Source organism: Lolium rigidum, chromosome 1, assembly GCF_022539505.1.
Source record: "Lolium rigidum isolate FL_2022 chromosome 1, APGP_CSIRO_Lrig_0.1, whole genome shotgun sequence".
Lineage (NCBI taxonomy): Eukaryota > Viridiplantae > Streptophyta > Magnoliopsida > Poales > Poaceae > Lolium > Lolium rigidum.
Genome location: NC_061508.1, coordinates 118,748,412 through 118,762,438, shown reverse-complemented (window position 1 = coordinate 118,762,438; position 14,027 = coordinate 118,748,412). Strand labels below are relative to the sequence as shown.

Genomic DNA, 14,027 nt, shown 5'->3' with positions numbered 1-14,027 from the left:
TGACACTTGATTACGGTCAACTGGTGGATATATAGATGACTCTTGCCCCAAAAAAAAACCTAATAATCATGCATGTTGCGTGCATCCAGTACATCTTCGATGACACATAATTGGTTTTACGTAGAAAAACAGCAGGAACTGTACAAGTCACAGCCAAGCCTGGAAACCCAGAATACCAGCCAAGCGTCGCTAGCAGGGTTTGCCGGGGTGCTGACTTCTACCCTTGATTTCCTACGGCAATACATCCCGCACGCAAAGTCAATCCACAGTCGCGATCGAGGGAGGATCGAAAGTCCGACGTCAGGCGAGTCTCCTTGACTGCAAGAAGTTCTTGTGCTTCCCCTCGGCGGAGGCGAGGTAGGCGAGGAAGGTGGCGAAGTCGGTGTCCATGTACCGCCGCGCTTCGCCGCCACGCTGCTCGTCGACGAGCTCCGCCGCCGGCCCGACCACCCGCTCCGTCCCCACGCTGTGGAACGACGCCACCGAGATGCGAGGCCGCGTCGAGTTCACGCGCACCCGGTGAAGCACGCTCTTATACCGACCGTTGCTGTATATCTGCACACCAAAAAATATCATCTGTCAATTATTACCTCAGTTTTAATTACAGAAATCCGAAGTAGTGCAGTACTTGGCATGATATCTGTATACTATTACTAGATACTCTATGCTTAAGATCAGCCCTGAGCAGCTGTGGATGCATGCAGTATTATTTTGTGAAGATGTGTTCAGTTTTGTCACATCTAAGTTCATAATCTTCATATCATTGTAAACAACGACGTAACATGAGGTCTCGTCGTGGCTCCGGAAAATCGCTGTTACTAGTTGTACGCATCGATCATGTGAAGCGTACGCGCATGCGCGTGGGGTGTGTCAGCTGGCTAAATACTCCATACATACAATATTGATACCTACTGGTAGGATAAGCTAAAGTACCAATACATATATGTATATAATTAATAACTATATATATACACCCAGCAGCACGATAGTGCAGGTGATGCACTGGCGTTCGAGCTAGCTAGGTGGCTCAACTTGGTTGACTGGCATAAAAACCAATCAATCATCGTCATTTGGCATCACTATCAAATTGTATTATACTGTGAACTGTGTCTTCCGATCACATAGTTTAGTTTGATTTCTCGAGAATTTTGACCTCCTTAATTGTTGGGCCAGTATATGTACAACTATATTTTTGTTTTGCCTCGACTAGATCGTGACCAGGATCGACGCCCTTTCAAACATGCCAAATGGGAGCTAGCTGAAATAACAAATAAGTCGACTTCCTAACAAGGTCAATTCCATGTGGACGTACAAGTCGGCTTGTCGTACGTCCATTGGTACGAGATATACAGTACGAATTGAAATGGCAGTAGTAGTGTAAGTAGTACCTCGAAGTGGTCGCCGACGTTGACGACGAAGGAGCCCGGGACGGGGTCGACGATGAACCACTCGCCGTCGTGCATGACCTGTAGCCCCTCCACGTCGTCCTGGAGCACAAGCGTGAAGAACCCATAGTCAGAGTGCGGTGGCATCCCCAGCGTGAGCTCCGGCTGCGGGCACGCCGGGTAGCAGTTCACCGTCATCATCTGCGACCCAGCCGTGGCCAGCTCCTCCATCACGCCATCTTCACCATCTCCGATCCCCAAAGCCTCCAGCGCCGCCTCCACGACTTCCACGAACACCCTCCGGCTCGCCTCCGCGTACGCGGCCGCCACCTCCCTGAGGTCGGCCGGCGAGTCGGGCCACGACGGCACGACGTCCTCTACCGTCGGCACGCAGGAGAGCTTGAGAAAGTCACGCCAGCAGAGGACGGCGTCGTTGGCCTGGTTGAAACTCGTGCCGTACCGCACCGGCGCGCGCACGTCCGGCGACATGTGCCGCGCGCGTTCCGGGAAGGGGAGCTCGAAGAAGCGCGCAGCCACGTCCAGCATCCCGGCGATGGCCTCGGAGTCTACGCCGTGGTTCACCACCTGGAAGAAGCCGTAGTCGCGGCACGCGGTGTAGATCGTCGACAGAACGGCGGCGCGCTCCGTGGGCACGCGGAGACGAGCGAGGTCCACGACGGGGAGCTTCACCCTCGCGCTGCCGCCGCTGCTTATGCAGACGGAGGCGCCGGGGCGGTCGGAGGCCGGCAGGACGTACCTGCCGGGAAGCCTGGTAATGCCGGCATCGGATAAGTGCCTGACGCCTTTGAGGCAGTAATCGGCCGCGGCTGCTTCGTCGTTGACGGCTCTGCTCTTGACATGGTGAGGCAGGTGGTGGTCGCCGGCATCCGTCAAGCCAACGATCGCCATGGCCAATACTAATACACTATGTATGAGTTGTAGCTTGTTGGTTTATCAAGCTATGCACATCAATGGGTGGTGTGCGACATGGAGCACGGAGAGCTGTGTATTTATAGCTAGACGTACTAGAGGTAGAGGGTAGAGGCCGGAGATGAAGTAGAGCATCGACCACATGCGTCTCGCATTCCATTGACTAGTTTGTGCTGATTGGTTCATTAATGCAACATCAGGTATTCCATGTCAGCTAGAACGTTAAGGGCTGCCACGTGTATGTGCATGCATCTTGACCCTGGGTATCTTTTGTTAATTCATCACTCCTTCATTTCAACTTTTCAAGTATAGTATATTCGTATTATATGCATTACGCATGCATATGCACCCCGTCAGAAAGACATGACGAAGGTGGGAAGAAGCCTGCTCTGGGCCTCTAGTAAAAGTATTTCATCATGCTGATTAAACTAAGTCGATGGGCACAGAAACACATCCTTCGTTACAAATATAATACTAGAACATAATATACAGATTCGCTTAGTTATAAGATAGTGCTCAGTTAACTGATTGCATTGTGATTTGTGCATCTATGGGTTGTAAGTTGGATTGCAGCTGAGATTTGTAAATGGGGCTGCAAGAACCATATTTTCTTTATGATTTGTGCAAATCGAGAACTAAATTAATTCTCGTTCGACTTAGTTACAAATGTTGGGACGAGAACGGAAAACATTTGAACAAGCTCCCTTGACGTGTCTAGCATCGTCGATGAAGAAATGTGTAGATCAGAAGGAACACAAACCAAATTTAGCAAGATCTGTTGGATACAAACCTCCACACTTCTTTCGGTGATGTCAAATGCATCACCAAACCGAAGGCTAGACGGGGGACTTTATTTCATCTTCACGAAGTCGCCACCACACATCTTTCTAAGTAGCACTACTAGAAAAAGGCTTATAGGCCCCAAGCCACCATATGCGCGCAAAAAAAACTGGTACGCTGGTACTATATTACAGCCCAGGTCCTGCCAAGGCAGAGCTGTTGCCCTCCTACCGGGGGCGCACGGCTATATTCCTGCGTGTTGGTGGGGCGGGGGTAAGGGTCGCCCAGGTCCCGGCCAAGGCAAAGCTGTTGCCCCTTCCTCCGGCGCACGGCTATATTGGTGTGCCGGTGGTATCACCCCCCCCCCCCCCCCCCTCCCCCGCGTGACGTGTTACCTCGTATTTTATATAATCTTACGGTCAGCAACTGAACATAACAAAATTATCTCATATTTTATAGCTAAGCAAAACATCCACCCATAGTTCTGATATGTTAAGACCTTGGTTAGTAGATACATTTGTTTTCAACGCAGTAACAAGGCTAAGCCACTAAAAACAGGAAAAACGATGTTCAGAACAAAGCCAAAGCCCTAGATACATTAACATCAAATACTAATTAAACACTAAGTCGTTATTTTTTTTCCATATTAACAGTATAAAAAACAAAGTTTTGATATTTCAATCACTGTCGGTCAACTAGTAAAACATGTATGTGATGCGTAAGGATGGCAATGGGTAGGGTACGGACAGGGTAGAGAAATAATATACCCATACCCGTATAGTTAGCAGGTATAAAATTATACCCATACCCGTACCCAAGGGTATGAAACATTACCCATGCCCATACCCGAAGAGTACCCGTACCCATTGGGTACCCAATGGATAGATAAAATAGTACACACGTTATTCATAATTTTAGATTCATCGATACCACATTTGACACAAAAATAAATCATGTCAACTCAACTAGTTGAGTAATGCTAATTATCATAATTTACAAATCACCGTATCAGACTCATAACTCATAAATCAACAAAAGTGCACGAGTCACACGATATATTGACAATTTATGATAACTTAATATTGGTTCACAAACTGAATAACTGGGCCGATTACCTCCGTAGGTTCATGTGCCGGTATAAATGGGTAGGGTATGGGTATACTATAGGTATAAGGCTAGACCCGTAGCCTACCCGTTACTTAACAGGTGGGAAAAATGTAGTACCTAGGGGTATAAAAGTAAGCACATACCGTGCCCACACAAGTACGGTACCCACGGGTACCCATACCTATGGATAAAATTTCATCCTTAGTGATGCACATCTCTATCAGCCATAGTTTCCCTTTTCGTATATATAGACTTCTGCAGAGTGGAAGTAGAGAGGGGCTGCACCACTAGACAGTTCTTTGAGAGAAACCTACTCCTAAGTTCAAGTTGCAGCTCTCTGCAAAGGCATGGAGGGACGGCAGGAACCCCCGCGGAACCACAACACACCTGAAGAACGATTAATAGACCGCCCGTCAGCAAGAAACCGGAAAAATTTCCGAAAACTCCTAATTTTCTCCATAGTATTGGGCTACTGGCATACGCTTAAAAGGTGCATATCAGAGATGAACCCTCCAGTAGGCCCCTGGAGAAGACTCCCGCCAACGGAGCTCTATAGCTCTCACTGGTCCAATAAGCATGTTAGTGATTTGGAGTCATTTCTGACAAGATCGGGGTGACGGACGACTAGCTTGTCGGCACAGGGGTTTAATCCCATCAGCCACAATGGACTATGTACTAGTGAGAAGTTACCAATGAACATAAAGTTAGAGAAGGAGCTCTGAAAAATAGCTTTGTTGATTGCCTTCATTCTCACCGTCCATATAGGCTAGAGAGTCTCACCAACTTAGATAACTTGTTTATGCAGTTGCGACTTAATAAGAAAGAAAATCTTTTCTTGCACCAGCACTGGTTAACTGAAATATGCTCAGCAAGTTCTTCATCAAGTAGTGCCATCAATAGTCCAACAGAGAGGTGTTGATAATCATCTTCAAAGGCCAGACAAAATGTGCATACAGGTGAAGGGGGCATGTTTCAATGATGGCGAGCTGAACTTCTAGGGATAGATTGATGGGCGAGTTGCCAAAGGAACACTCTGAGCTTGCTGGGGACCTTAAGTCTTCCATAACTTAGTACATTGTTTATACTTAGCCATCGAGGAGGAGATGTACGTGCACGACAAAGGGTGAGGCACGGCAATGCCCAGCGCCGTTGTCGTGCATCAAATCTTTGCCGTGGGATGTCTTTGTCCATTGCCGTGTAGATTCATTGCCGTGCGCTGTCTTATTTCTTTGCCGTGCAGGATTTCTTTGCCGTGCACTCATGTCTGTTTTTGTCGTGTCATAATTCTTTGACGTGCGTTTTTTCGGTGTGCACGACAAAGATTTCTTTGCTGCGCGGGGGCTCATAGCAAAGATTAGTTGTACAGCAGCGCCTGTTTTTCTCATAGTGCATGCTTTGCTTGGTTTCAGTTTGACAAGTTCGTGTTTTTTTTTTTACAAGTTTGTGTATATGTCTCCTCCTCTTAAGCCAGTGGGCCAACCACAATCGGCCCGTGTGCTCAACACACTAACTGTACATGTGTAGGTGTCCGTTACCCTATTTATTATGGGCTTGGTTTGTGGAGTAATTGATATTTCTTCTCCACCGAACCTCTCCTTTTTAAAATTTGAAACAATATTAGTATTTGCTACGTCAAAGTGCAAACGCTAGCAAGGTTGACCAGAAATAAGATCACAGCAGGTTCGTGAACCGTTTGACGATATCATACTTGTAACTTGTAAGTATACGTGGTCTACCTTCCGAACAAACAAGAGCAGTGTAGTTTATTCGAGAAATACGAAGAGCATACGTACTACTTTTCATCCAATCATAACGCACACACGCGCGCCTAATAAAAACTAAACCTCAAGTATCTCTTCGAATACAACCTATGGAATAATAATACGTACGTGCATGCTCATTTGACTCGTTAAACTAGGATATCGTTGACCTCCCTTACACATTTCCACCGGTAAACTAACAACAACAAGCTGATACATGTACACGAGTACTTAGGCTGCTCATACTGGGAGTAACATAGCTAGTAACATCACATATCTGAAGGCATTTTGGTGACATGGCATGTCAATAAATGAAGAAAGAGAGTGAGGTGATAACTAGCTATGTTACCATAATATCACACATCCCAAGACAAAATGAGTCTACAACATAATAAATGACACAATGTATGACACCACATATAAGTTACTATCCACTATGAAGGTAGTAACCTAGACTAGTAACATGGCATATGTTACTAGTCTAAGTTACTCCCCACTATGACCAGCCTTATAAATTTGCACGAGAAACATTTCTTCATCGAACTGATTGGTCACTGAAATACTCAGCAAGGTGTCACACAGCTGCAAGTTTTACACTCCCGGATAATTAAAACGATGAAGTAAAAGAGGGGACGCCAGTCCAGGACAAAGGCGATGAGGTGGCCAAAGTGAACACATCTACCATTTTTGTTCCTCTCGTTGGCGTACCTGTTGGTCCGGTCCGTCTTCGATGGTCTTGTAATTTTGGAGGTGTGACGGACCATGATCCTTTGTCGAAAGGAATTTCGTGCTCTTCGTTTAAGTTATCTTTAGTATTTTTTAAAAATGGTGAGGTGGTGGCAACATCTTGAAGTCAGAATAAGGTCCTCTTCTTGTCCTATCCTTGTTCCAGTGGTGCCTCTAGTATCGGCGGAGGACGCGTAGAGTCATGTACGCGACAGATCTCATGGAATCTGGTCGAATTTTGTGTTCGTTTCTATGGTTTTAGATTAGTCTTTCCAATCTACGGTTGTCATCATTAACGATGGTTGTTGCTCGGGTGTGATGGTCTGTTTAGGGAGACTTTTCATATGTCTATTACACCAGCTCTACTACGACAAGCTTTATCCGACTCGATGGAGGGGCGAGAACGACGCCACGCCTTCGACTCCCACTGGTGCCTAGTCATCACTAGGTGGTCCAAATACTTTCTTGTAATTTTCATTATTTTTTGAGTTGTATATACTAGTAATGATTATTAATGGGTTGATGGGATTTTTGAAGAAAAATTGTCACACAGCTGTACACCTCGATCGATCTAGATGGACTATATGGAAAGTATCCACGTAGTACGCCCATGCATGCACATACATTTGTCAACGCCCTGAATTTGGGTCGTCACACATAAAATTGCACCAGGCCGGACCAGACAAACTAGCTAGGAAAACCTAGAGTATAGATGTGTTATCACACGCTACAATATATTATCTTGTTGACGTCAACGGACAATTAAGCCCTCCTCTACTTATCGTCACGGCCGGGGTACGTTGAAATTGTCCAATTATCTTTTTGTTGTCTTTCTCTTTTGAACGGACGATTTCCTTTGTCCACAAATACGTGTACATTTCTACTTGGCTAATGACTTTGCAAACTCTACATATATAATTCGTGTATGCATGTCGCACATAGGTATACGTACTATTACAACGTACTTGCCTCCATATATTGAAAAAGACACGCATGTAAATATAAAACGTTTTAGCTAGCTAATCTAGCCTGTTTAAACGTCATGCATTACCAGACGGAAGGAGTATGTGACAATTCCTGTCTACGAATTGTTTGGGATAAACCAGCTTTTAAGCTTTCGCTGACTATGTCTTTTATTGGACGAATTCAGATAGCTCAGCTTATATGTTACTAAAATCAAAATTGAGTACAAAGATTTTTTACAGCAGCCCAGCCAAAGCTTAAACGACAAAGCCACATCAACATATACTCGACGGGCCATCAATCTCACAGCAGCAATTATTACACCTAATTAAAAAAATAAAGCATTTCTTTACTATTTATTATTAATTAAGAAAAAGGTTCCGAGTTAATTAGCAAGCATCGGACGAGAACCACATAACAAACACCAGCAGAGGGTCACGCCCACTCACACCAGAGGGACAAGTTCACTAAGTATCCGAAAACAACCAAGAATCAATCTTGATACACACCACTGCAAGAAGACTAGAGAAGCCTCTCAATTTCCCAGAGAGAAGATATCGTGACAGCTACAGGCGGAGCATATATGAGGGCGCTCCAATGTAGATGAAGAAACCAACCATCCAGGAGATACAACAAAGCGACGTTGTTGACCGACAACATGGGCAACCTCCAGGATACTTCGAAAGCCCCTTCAGCTCGCACCCAGGTCTATCAGATTGGAATCTATTATGTGTGAGATGTATTGATAGATGCATATCATTTACCCCGTTCTTAAGTGTTTGTTGTGATTCAACTTGTACGCAAGAACATGTATGGGAGAAGTATGTATTAGATGGAGCACCATGGTGGTGGTGATTGAATAGTGACAACAAATTCATGATCTACAATGGTATTTACCTTTGTTTTGCTGCCTCACTAGGAATAAAGTGAATACATGTGCTATATTTATCATGTGACATTGTGATAATCTTGTTTATCCAAGGTAGCATATTTCATATTCAATCATTATGTCATATTGCTTAAGGATATACTCTGTTGATTCTTAATTCAAGATTGCTTAGATTTTTCCTTTCTTGAGGAGTATAGGAGGGATATATTGCATCATCTCTATGTTACGATGTAATGCCCATATGAATGCTTATCAAACACATATTGAAGTTCCATTAATATTATGCTATTGTTGAATTGTTAGTGTCCACTACAACTTAAAAAATAGTAGACAAGTGAACACATGAACCCGGTCCATTTTAAATCACTAGAAATACCTTTCCAATACATTTGCCTTTTGCCTTGCTTTATATTTTATACTATTATTTAATCCGAAAATACGAAAAAAATACTATCTCTACATACACACACAAAACTCAAATACCCTTAGCCTTTACTTGTTTTTACTTAGTTTACTTAAGTTTTTTTACTTTAATTTATTTTATTTGTTACTTGTATTTCCTATTACTAATATGAAACATTGTGTTGACAACCACACAGTAGAGTTGGAGACACAAAGCAAGAACTTTATTTTGCAGGTTGCTGGATGAGAAGGAAAAAATTCAGCTTCTGAGCCAATTCCCGAGAGTTCTATATAAACCCTCGAGACACTCTTGTGGGAAAAATACGCTTGCTACAACACTCTGCATTTGGAGTCCCAACAAGTTGGTACACACATATTTTTTCCAACTGACACTCATGACCAGGTTATTTTGTTTCTTGGTCCAAGTGAAACAGGAGCCATGGCCAATTGATGTTATTGTTGTTTCTTCTCCGTTTCCCCATGACTAATGTGAAACAGGAGCTATACCACTAACCGACGAGGTCTGCCAGCCTTGATTAGGGGAAGATGAAGAAGGAACGGATTAGAGGGAGGCTAGCGGCCAAACATGCGCCTGGTGTCCTATGCGCGGTGTGTATCCTCGGTGTGTCCGGTGAAAGCGAAAGTGAATCATATAGCTCGGTAGAAAAAGAAAAACAAGTGAAACGATATCCACTTGTTAGTGGAAGAGGTGGGTAATTTCTAGTGGTTTTTGGTTTCCACCGCGGTGAAAGCAGGGCGAGGCTGCTGCGGAAAATACACTGTAAAATTCTGCTAGCTTTCAATAATTAGCTATGAAAAAAATACTCATTTGGTTGGCTTTTGACTTTCAAACACTAAAATCAGGTTAGAAAAGCAGAACCAAACACAGCGTTAGAGTGATGGGCCGAGCCATAGAGCTGCCATAGACCCCAATGAACTCGATTTTTAATTTGGTTGCACGATGATAAACCAACGCACCAATAAAGAAGTGGTCTTGATCAATGGTTCCCACTTCCATAATGATGCCCCTGACGCCAGGGAGCATACCTCATGACGACCATCAGACGGTGCCCAGCTCCAATGGAACTTATTACAAAGTTCCAAACTCTAGAGTTCATGATCAGCGAAGCTATGTCGTGTGGTTTCTTGCATACATAAGATGGTAATCCTCTCATTTTTAAGATAATCCCGCAGCTAGGAGTGATGGAGCTTCCTGTTGAAGCCCCATATAGTTCATCCCCAAGGCCCTCATTTTGTACCAATTAAACGAGCCCGTGCTTCAAGTTAGTATGTGGACCCAACACCTAGGCCGCAGTTTTACGTTTCTTGGCACATGCTACAAGCACCACTAGAGGGATATGATCATTGTCATTTCATTTTTAGTTCCATGAGTCATTGCAGAGGAAGTGGCCACACTAGCCCCTTCTTGATGGGTGATAGTTGATGCCAAACATAGCTTGAGGTAATTAACAAGGCTTATGCCACTTCTTTTGCATAAATTATTTAGATATGTTCACTTGGAGAACCAAAGGAAGCATAAAAAATAATAGCACTATCGTAAGATACTTTCATAAAGTGAGAATCGAGCAGAGGTGTAAACACCACGAACGATGAACTAGGAGGGATCGGAGTGGTACCTGTGTCATTCCAGACTGCCACCTTATGGATGGCCTTCTGCATAATAGATTCCGCGTCCGCGTTGTCGCCCTGCGTACTGCTGTGTGTGCATGCCAGAGATCAAAGTCAAGGAGGAGGTGATCTAGGACATGGGCAGCGGCAGCGGCCCCGTGATGTCTACGGGTGCTTCTATTCTTGTAGACAGTGTTGGGCCTCCAAGAGCAGAGATTTGTAGAACAGCAGCAAGTTTCCCTTAAGTGGATCACCCAAGGTTTATCGATCTCAGGGAGGAAGAGGTCAAAGATATCCCTCTCATGCAACCACTGCAACCACAAAGCAAGAAGTCTCTTGTGTCCCCAACACACCTAATAGGTGCACTAGTTCGGCGAAGAGATAGTGAAATACAGGTGGTATGAATATATATGAGCAGTAGTAACGGCGCCGAGAAAAGTGCTTGCTGGCGTGCGGTTGATGGTAGTAATATTGCGAGACGGTAGAGATGCAGTAAAACGAGTAAACAAGCAGCGATAGCGATATTTAGGAACAAGGCCTAGGGATCATACTTTCACTAGTGGACACTCTCAACATTGATCACATAACAGAATAAATAGATAGATGCTAGACTCTACACTCTCTTGTTGGATGATGAACACCACTAACTGTGTAGGATTACACGAACCCTCAATGCCGGAGTTAACAAGCTCCACAATATTCGATGTTCATGTTTAAATAACCTTAGAGTGCACGACAGATCAACATAACCAAACCAAGTACTAACATAGCATGCACACTGTCACCTTCACACTACGAAAGGAGGAATAGATCACATCAATACTATCATAGCAATAGTTAACTTCATAATCTACAAGAGATCACAATCATAGCCTACGCCAAGTACTACACGATGCACACACTGTCACCATTACACCGTGCAGGAGGAATAAACTACTTTAATAACATCACTAGAGTAGCACGCAGATATATTGTGATACAAAACACATTGCAATCATAAAGGAATATAAATAAGCACTTCACTATGCCATTCATAACAGTGAATAAGTATTCTGTGAAATATAGCCTAAGAGACCCACACGGTGCACACACTGTCACCTTTACACACGTGGGACAAGGAGTCTCCGGAGATCACATAAGTAAAACCCACTTGACTAGCATAATGACATCTAGATTACAAGCATCATCATATGAATCTCAATCATGTAAGGCATCTCATGAGATTATTGTATTGAAGTACATAGGAGAGAGATGAACCACATAGCTACCGGTACAGCCCCGAGCCTCGATGGAGAACTACTCCCTCCTCATGGGAGACGAGCAGCGTTGATGAAGATAGCGGTGGTGTCGATGGAGGAGCCTTCAGGGGCACTTCCCCGTCCCGGCGGCGTGCCGGAACAGAGACTCCTGTCCCCCAGATCTTGGCTTCGCGATGGCGGCGGCTCTGGAAGGTTTCTCGTACCGTGGCTTTTCCGTATCGTGGATTTAGGTCAGGGACCTTTTTATAGGCGAAGAGGCGGAGTCGGAGAGGCGACGAGGCGGTGACACACTAGGGGGGCGCCCCCCCTAGGCCGCGCCGCCCTGTCATCTGGGGGCCCAGTGGCCCCCCTCCGGCGACTCTCGGGTGTTCTGGAAGCTTCGTGGAAAAATAGGATGCTGGGCCTTGATTTCGTCCGATTCCGAGAATATTTCCTTACTAGGATTTCCGGAACCAAAAACAGCAGAAAACAGGAACTGGCCCTTCGGCATCTCGTCAATAGGTTAGTTCCGGAAAACGCATAAATATGACATAAAGTATGCATAAAACATGTGGATATCATCAATAATGTGGCATGGAACATAAGAAATTATCGATACGTCGGAGACGTATCACCCCGCGATAGTCTTACTGCCAAAGGGAGCTACCAGCGGGTCATCAACTTGTTGGTCCTGCTTTTTCTTCATCGTAGCAATGCAGGAGGCAGCGAGATGTTGTCATACTCCTAGCCCTGGGGCTCTCCCACCCCATCTCCTTGCGATCTTCAGCTCCAAGCTTGCACGTTCTTAGAATGGATGGTGAGGCAAGAGATATTCCAACAGGGGATGGTTCCTGAGAGGACAAAAGGATGGGGAAGGATTGTGCAACCCTCATCAAATGTACCTTGATACAACATATACATATCAAAAGCATCATCCATGGAGATATTGGGTCTATACTTATTGAAAGGCATAAAATGAACTTTGATCTTACCGGGCACGAAGGCAAGCTTTTGAGTGGTCCTTCGCAGAGGTTAGGGGCACACTGCTACTACTCACGGACTGCCTGCCAGAAGGTTTCTTGCCCGTCACCTTCAAGTAGCCCTTTAGAATGGTGTACTGTGAAGGTGCATCATTCCACAGAGCGGCCTTGACCATCAGAACCTTTTATTGTCCATCATGCTGAGCATCTTCTGCCCTAGGCTCTTTCCTTGATACTTCCTTATGTTGATCCTTGGTCTTGTCCCTCAATCTGCCGCACTTCTAGTGAGGACCCGACCTGCCGTGATCCTGGGTTTCATCATCTTCATCATCATTGTGGTAGTTCTTAGGGCGAGGCCGGGGGTTGGGCCCTTGATCCACCTAGATCACTGGCTCAGAGGCCATGCCAATCTCAAAGCCTTACATATTGTTGAAAAGGAGCACAAATTGGGGATCTTGTATGGGGCCTGAGAGTGGAACAAAATGTGGACATGCCTCGCCATGGACAGGGAATCCTCGTTGACCATACGGGGGCACCCGATGATTTCAGTAGCTTCCATGACCAACTCCGGCTTGCGAAGGCAATCCGAAAAATCGGAGAGAAAAACCCAGATTTTTGAAAGAGTAACTAGAGCTTTCAGATCAATATTTGGATCAACAAATATGACCTTCACATTATTGAGCGGGAGAGTGACTCCACATCCTCTCTTGCAAATGTGCAGGTTAGATGCGCTGGGGGGACACGATTGCGAAATCAAATTCACTAATCTAGCGCACTCGCCAACACCACTTCTCATCAACCAGTTTGTTGAGATCCTCTTCCAAGAGCTGAAGAGTGAGCTTTGCATGGACTTCTTCACCATTGATAATCATACAGGCTACATAGGATGTCTCTGCCGCAGTGGCATCAAACGAGGCTTCATCCATCTCCAACCGTTGGAGGCCCACCACATCTAGGGCATACTAGTACCACTGGAAGGCTGGTTTGGATGCGGCCGGACACACCTCTAGGGTACGAACCTCATCATGTATTAATGAAATACCATGTGCATAGTATATTTTTATATTTTGATGCATGTATTCAATTTTGTGACCAATGCTGAATGGTGGCATGATGGGTTTGGCTCATATTTGTCATGACAACATTTTTATATCCTCGAACACTGCTATCCACTGTAGCTGATATTAAATTCTTAACTAACATAATGCATATTATCTCCTCAAGCTAGAGTACTTTCA

The 14,027-nt window shown here is 44.9% G+C and overlaps 1 protein-coding gene across 1 annotated transcript; it reads right to left on the bottom strand.

The window, feature by feature from the left end:
* Positions 1–300: 300 nt before the first annotated feature.
* Positions 301–2,294, bottom strand: LOC124681049 (probable 2-oxoglutarate-dependent dioxygenase SLC1). Its single transcript, XM_047216020.1, has 2 exons — positions 1,389–2,294; positions 301–555 (listed from the first exon to the last, which is right to left on the bottom strand). The coding sequence occupies exons 1-2, from the start codon at positions 2,292–2,294 to the stop codon at positions 301–303; spliced, it is 1,161 nt and encodes a 386-aa protein (XP_047071976.1).
* Between the last annotated feature and the right edge of the window lie 11,733 nt (positions 2,295–14,027).

Bases quoted from the DNA above. Each gene is read 5' to 3' on its own strand.
- LOC124681049 (XM_047216020.1), bottom strand. From the start codon at position 2,294: ATGGCGATCGTTGGCTTGACGGATGCCGGCGACCACCACCTGCCTCAC. The intron at 556-1,388 runs GTACTACTTACA...TTTGGTGTGCAG, and splicing joins ACGTCGGCGACCACTTCGAG to ATATACAGCAACGGTCGGTA.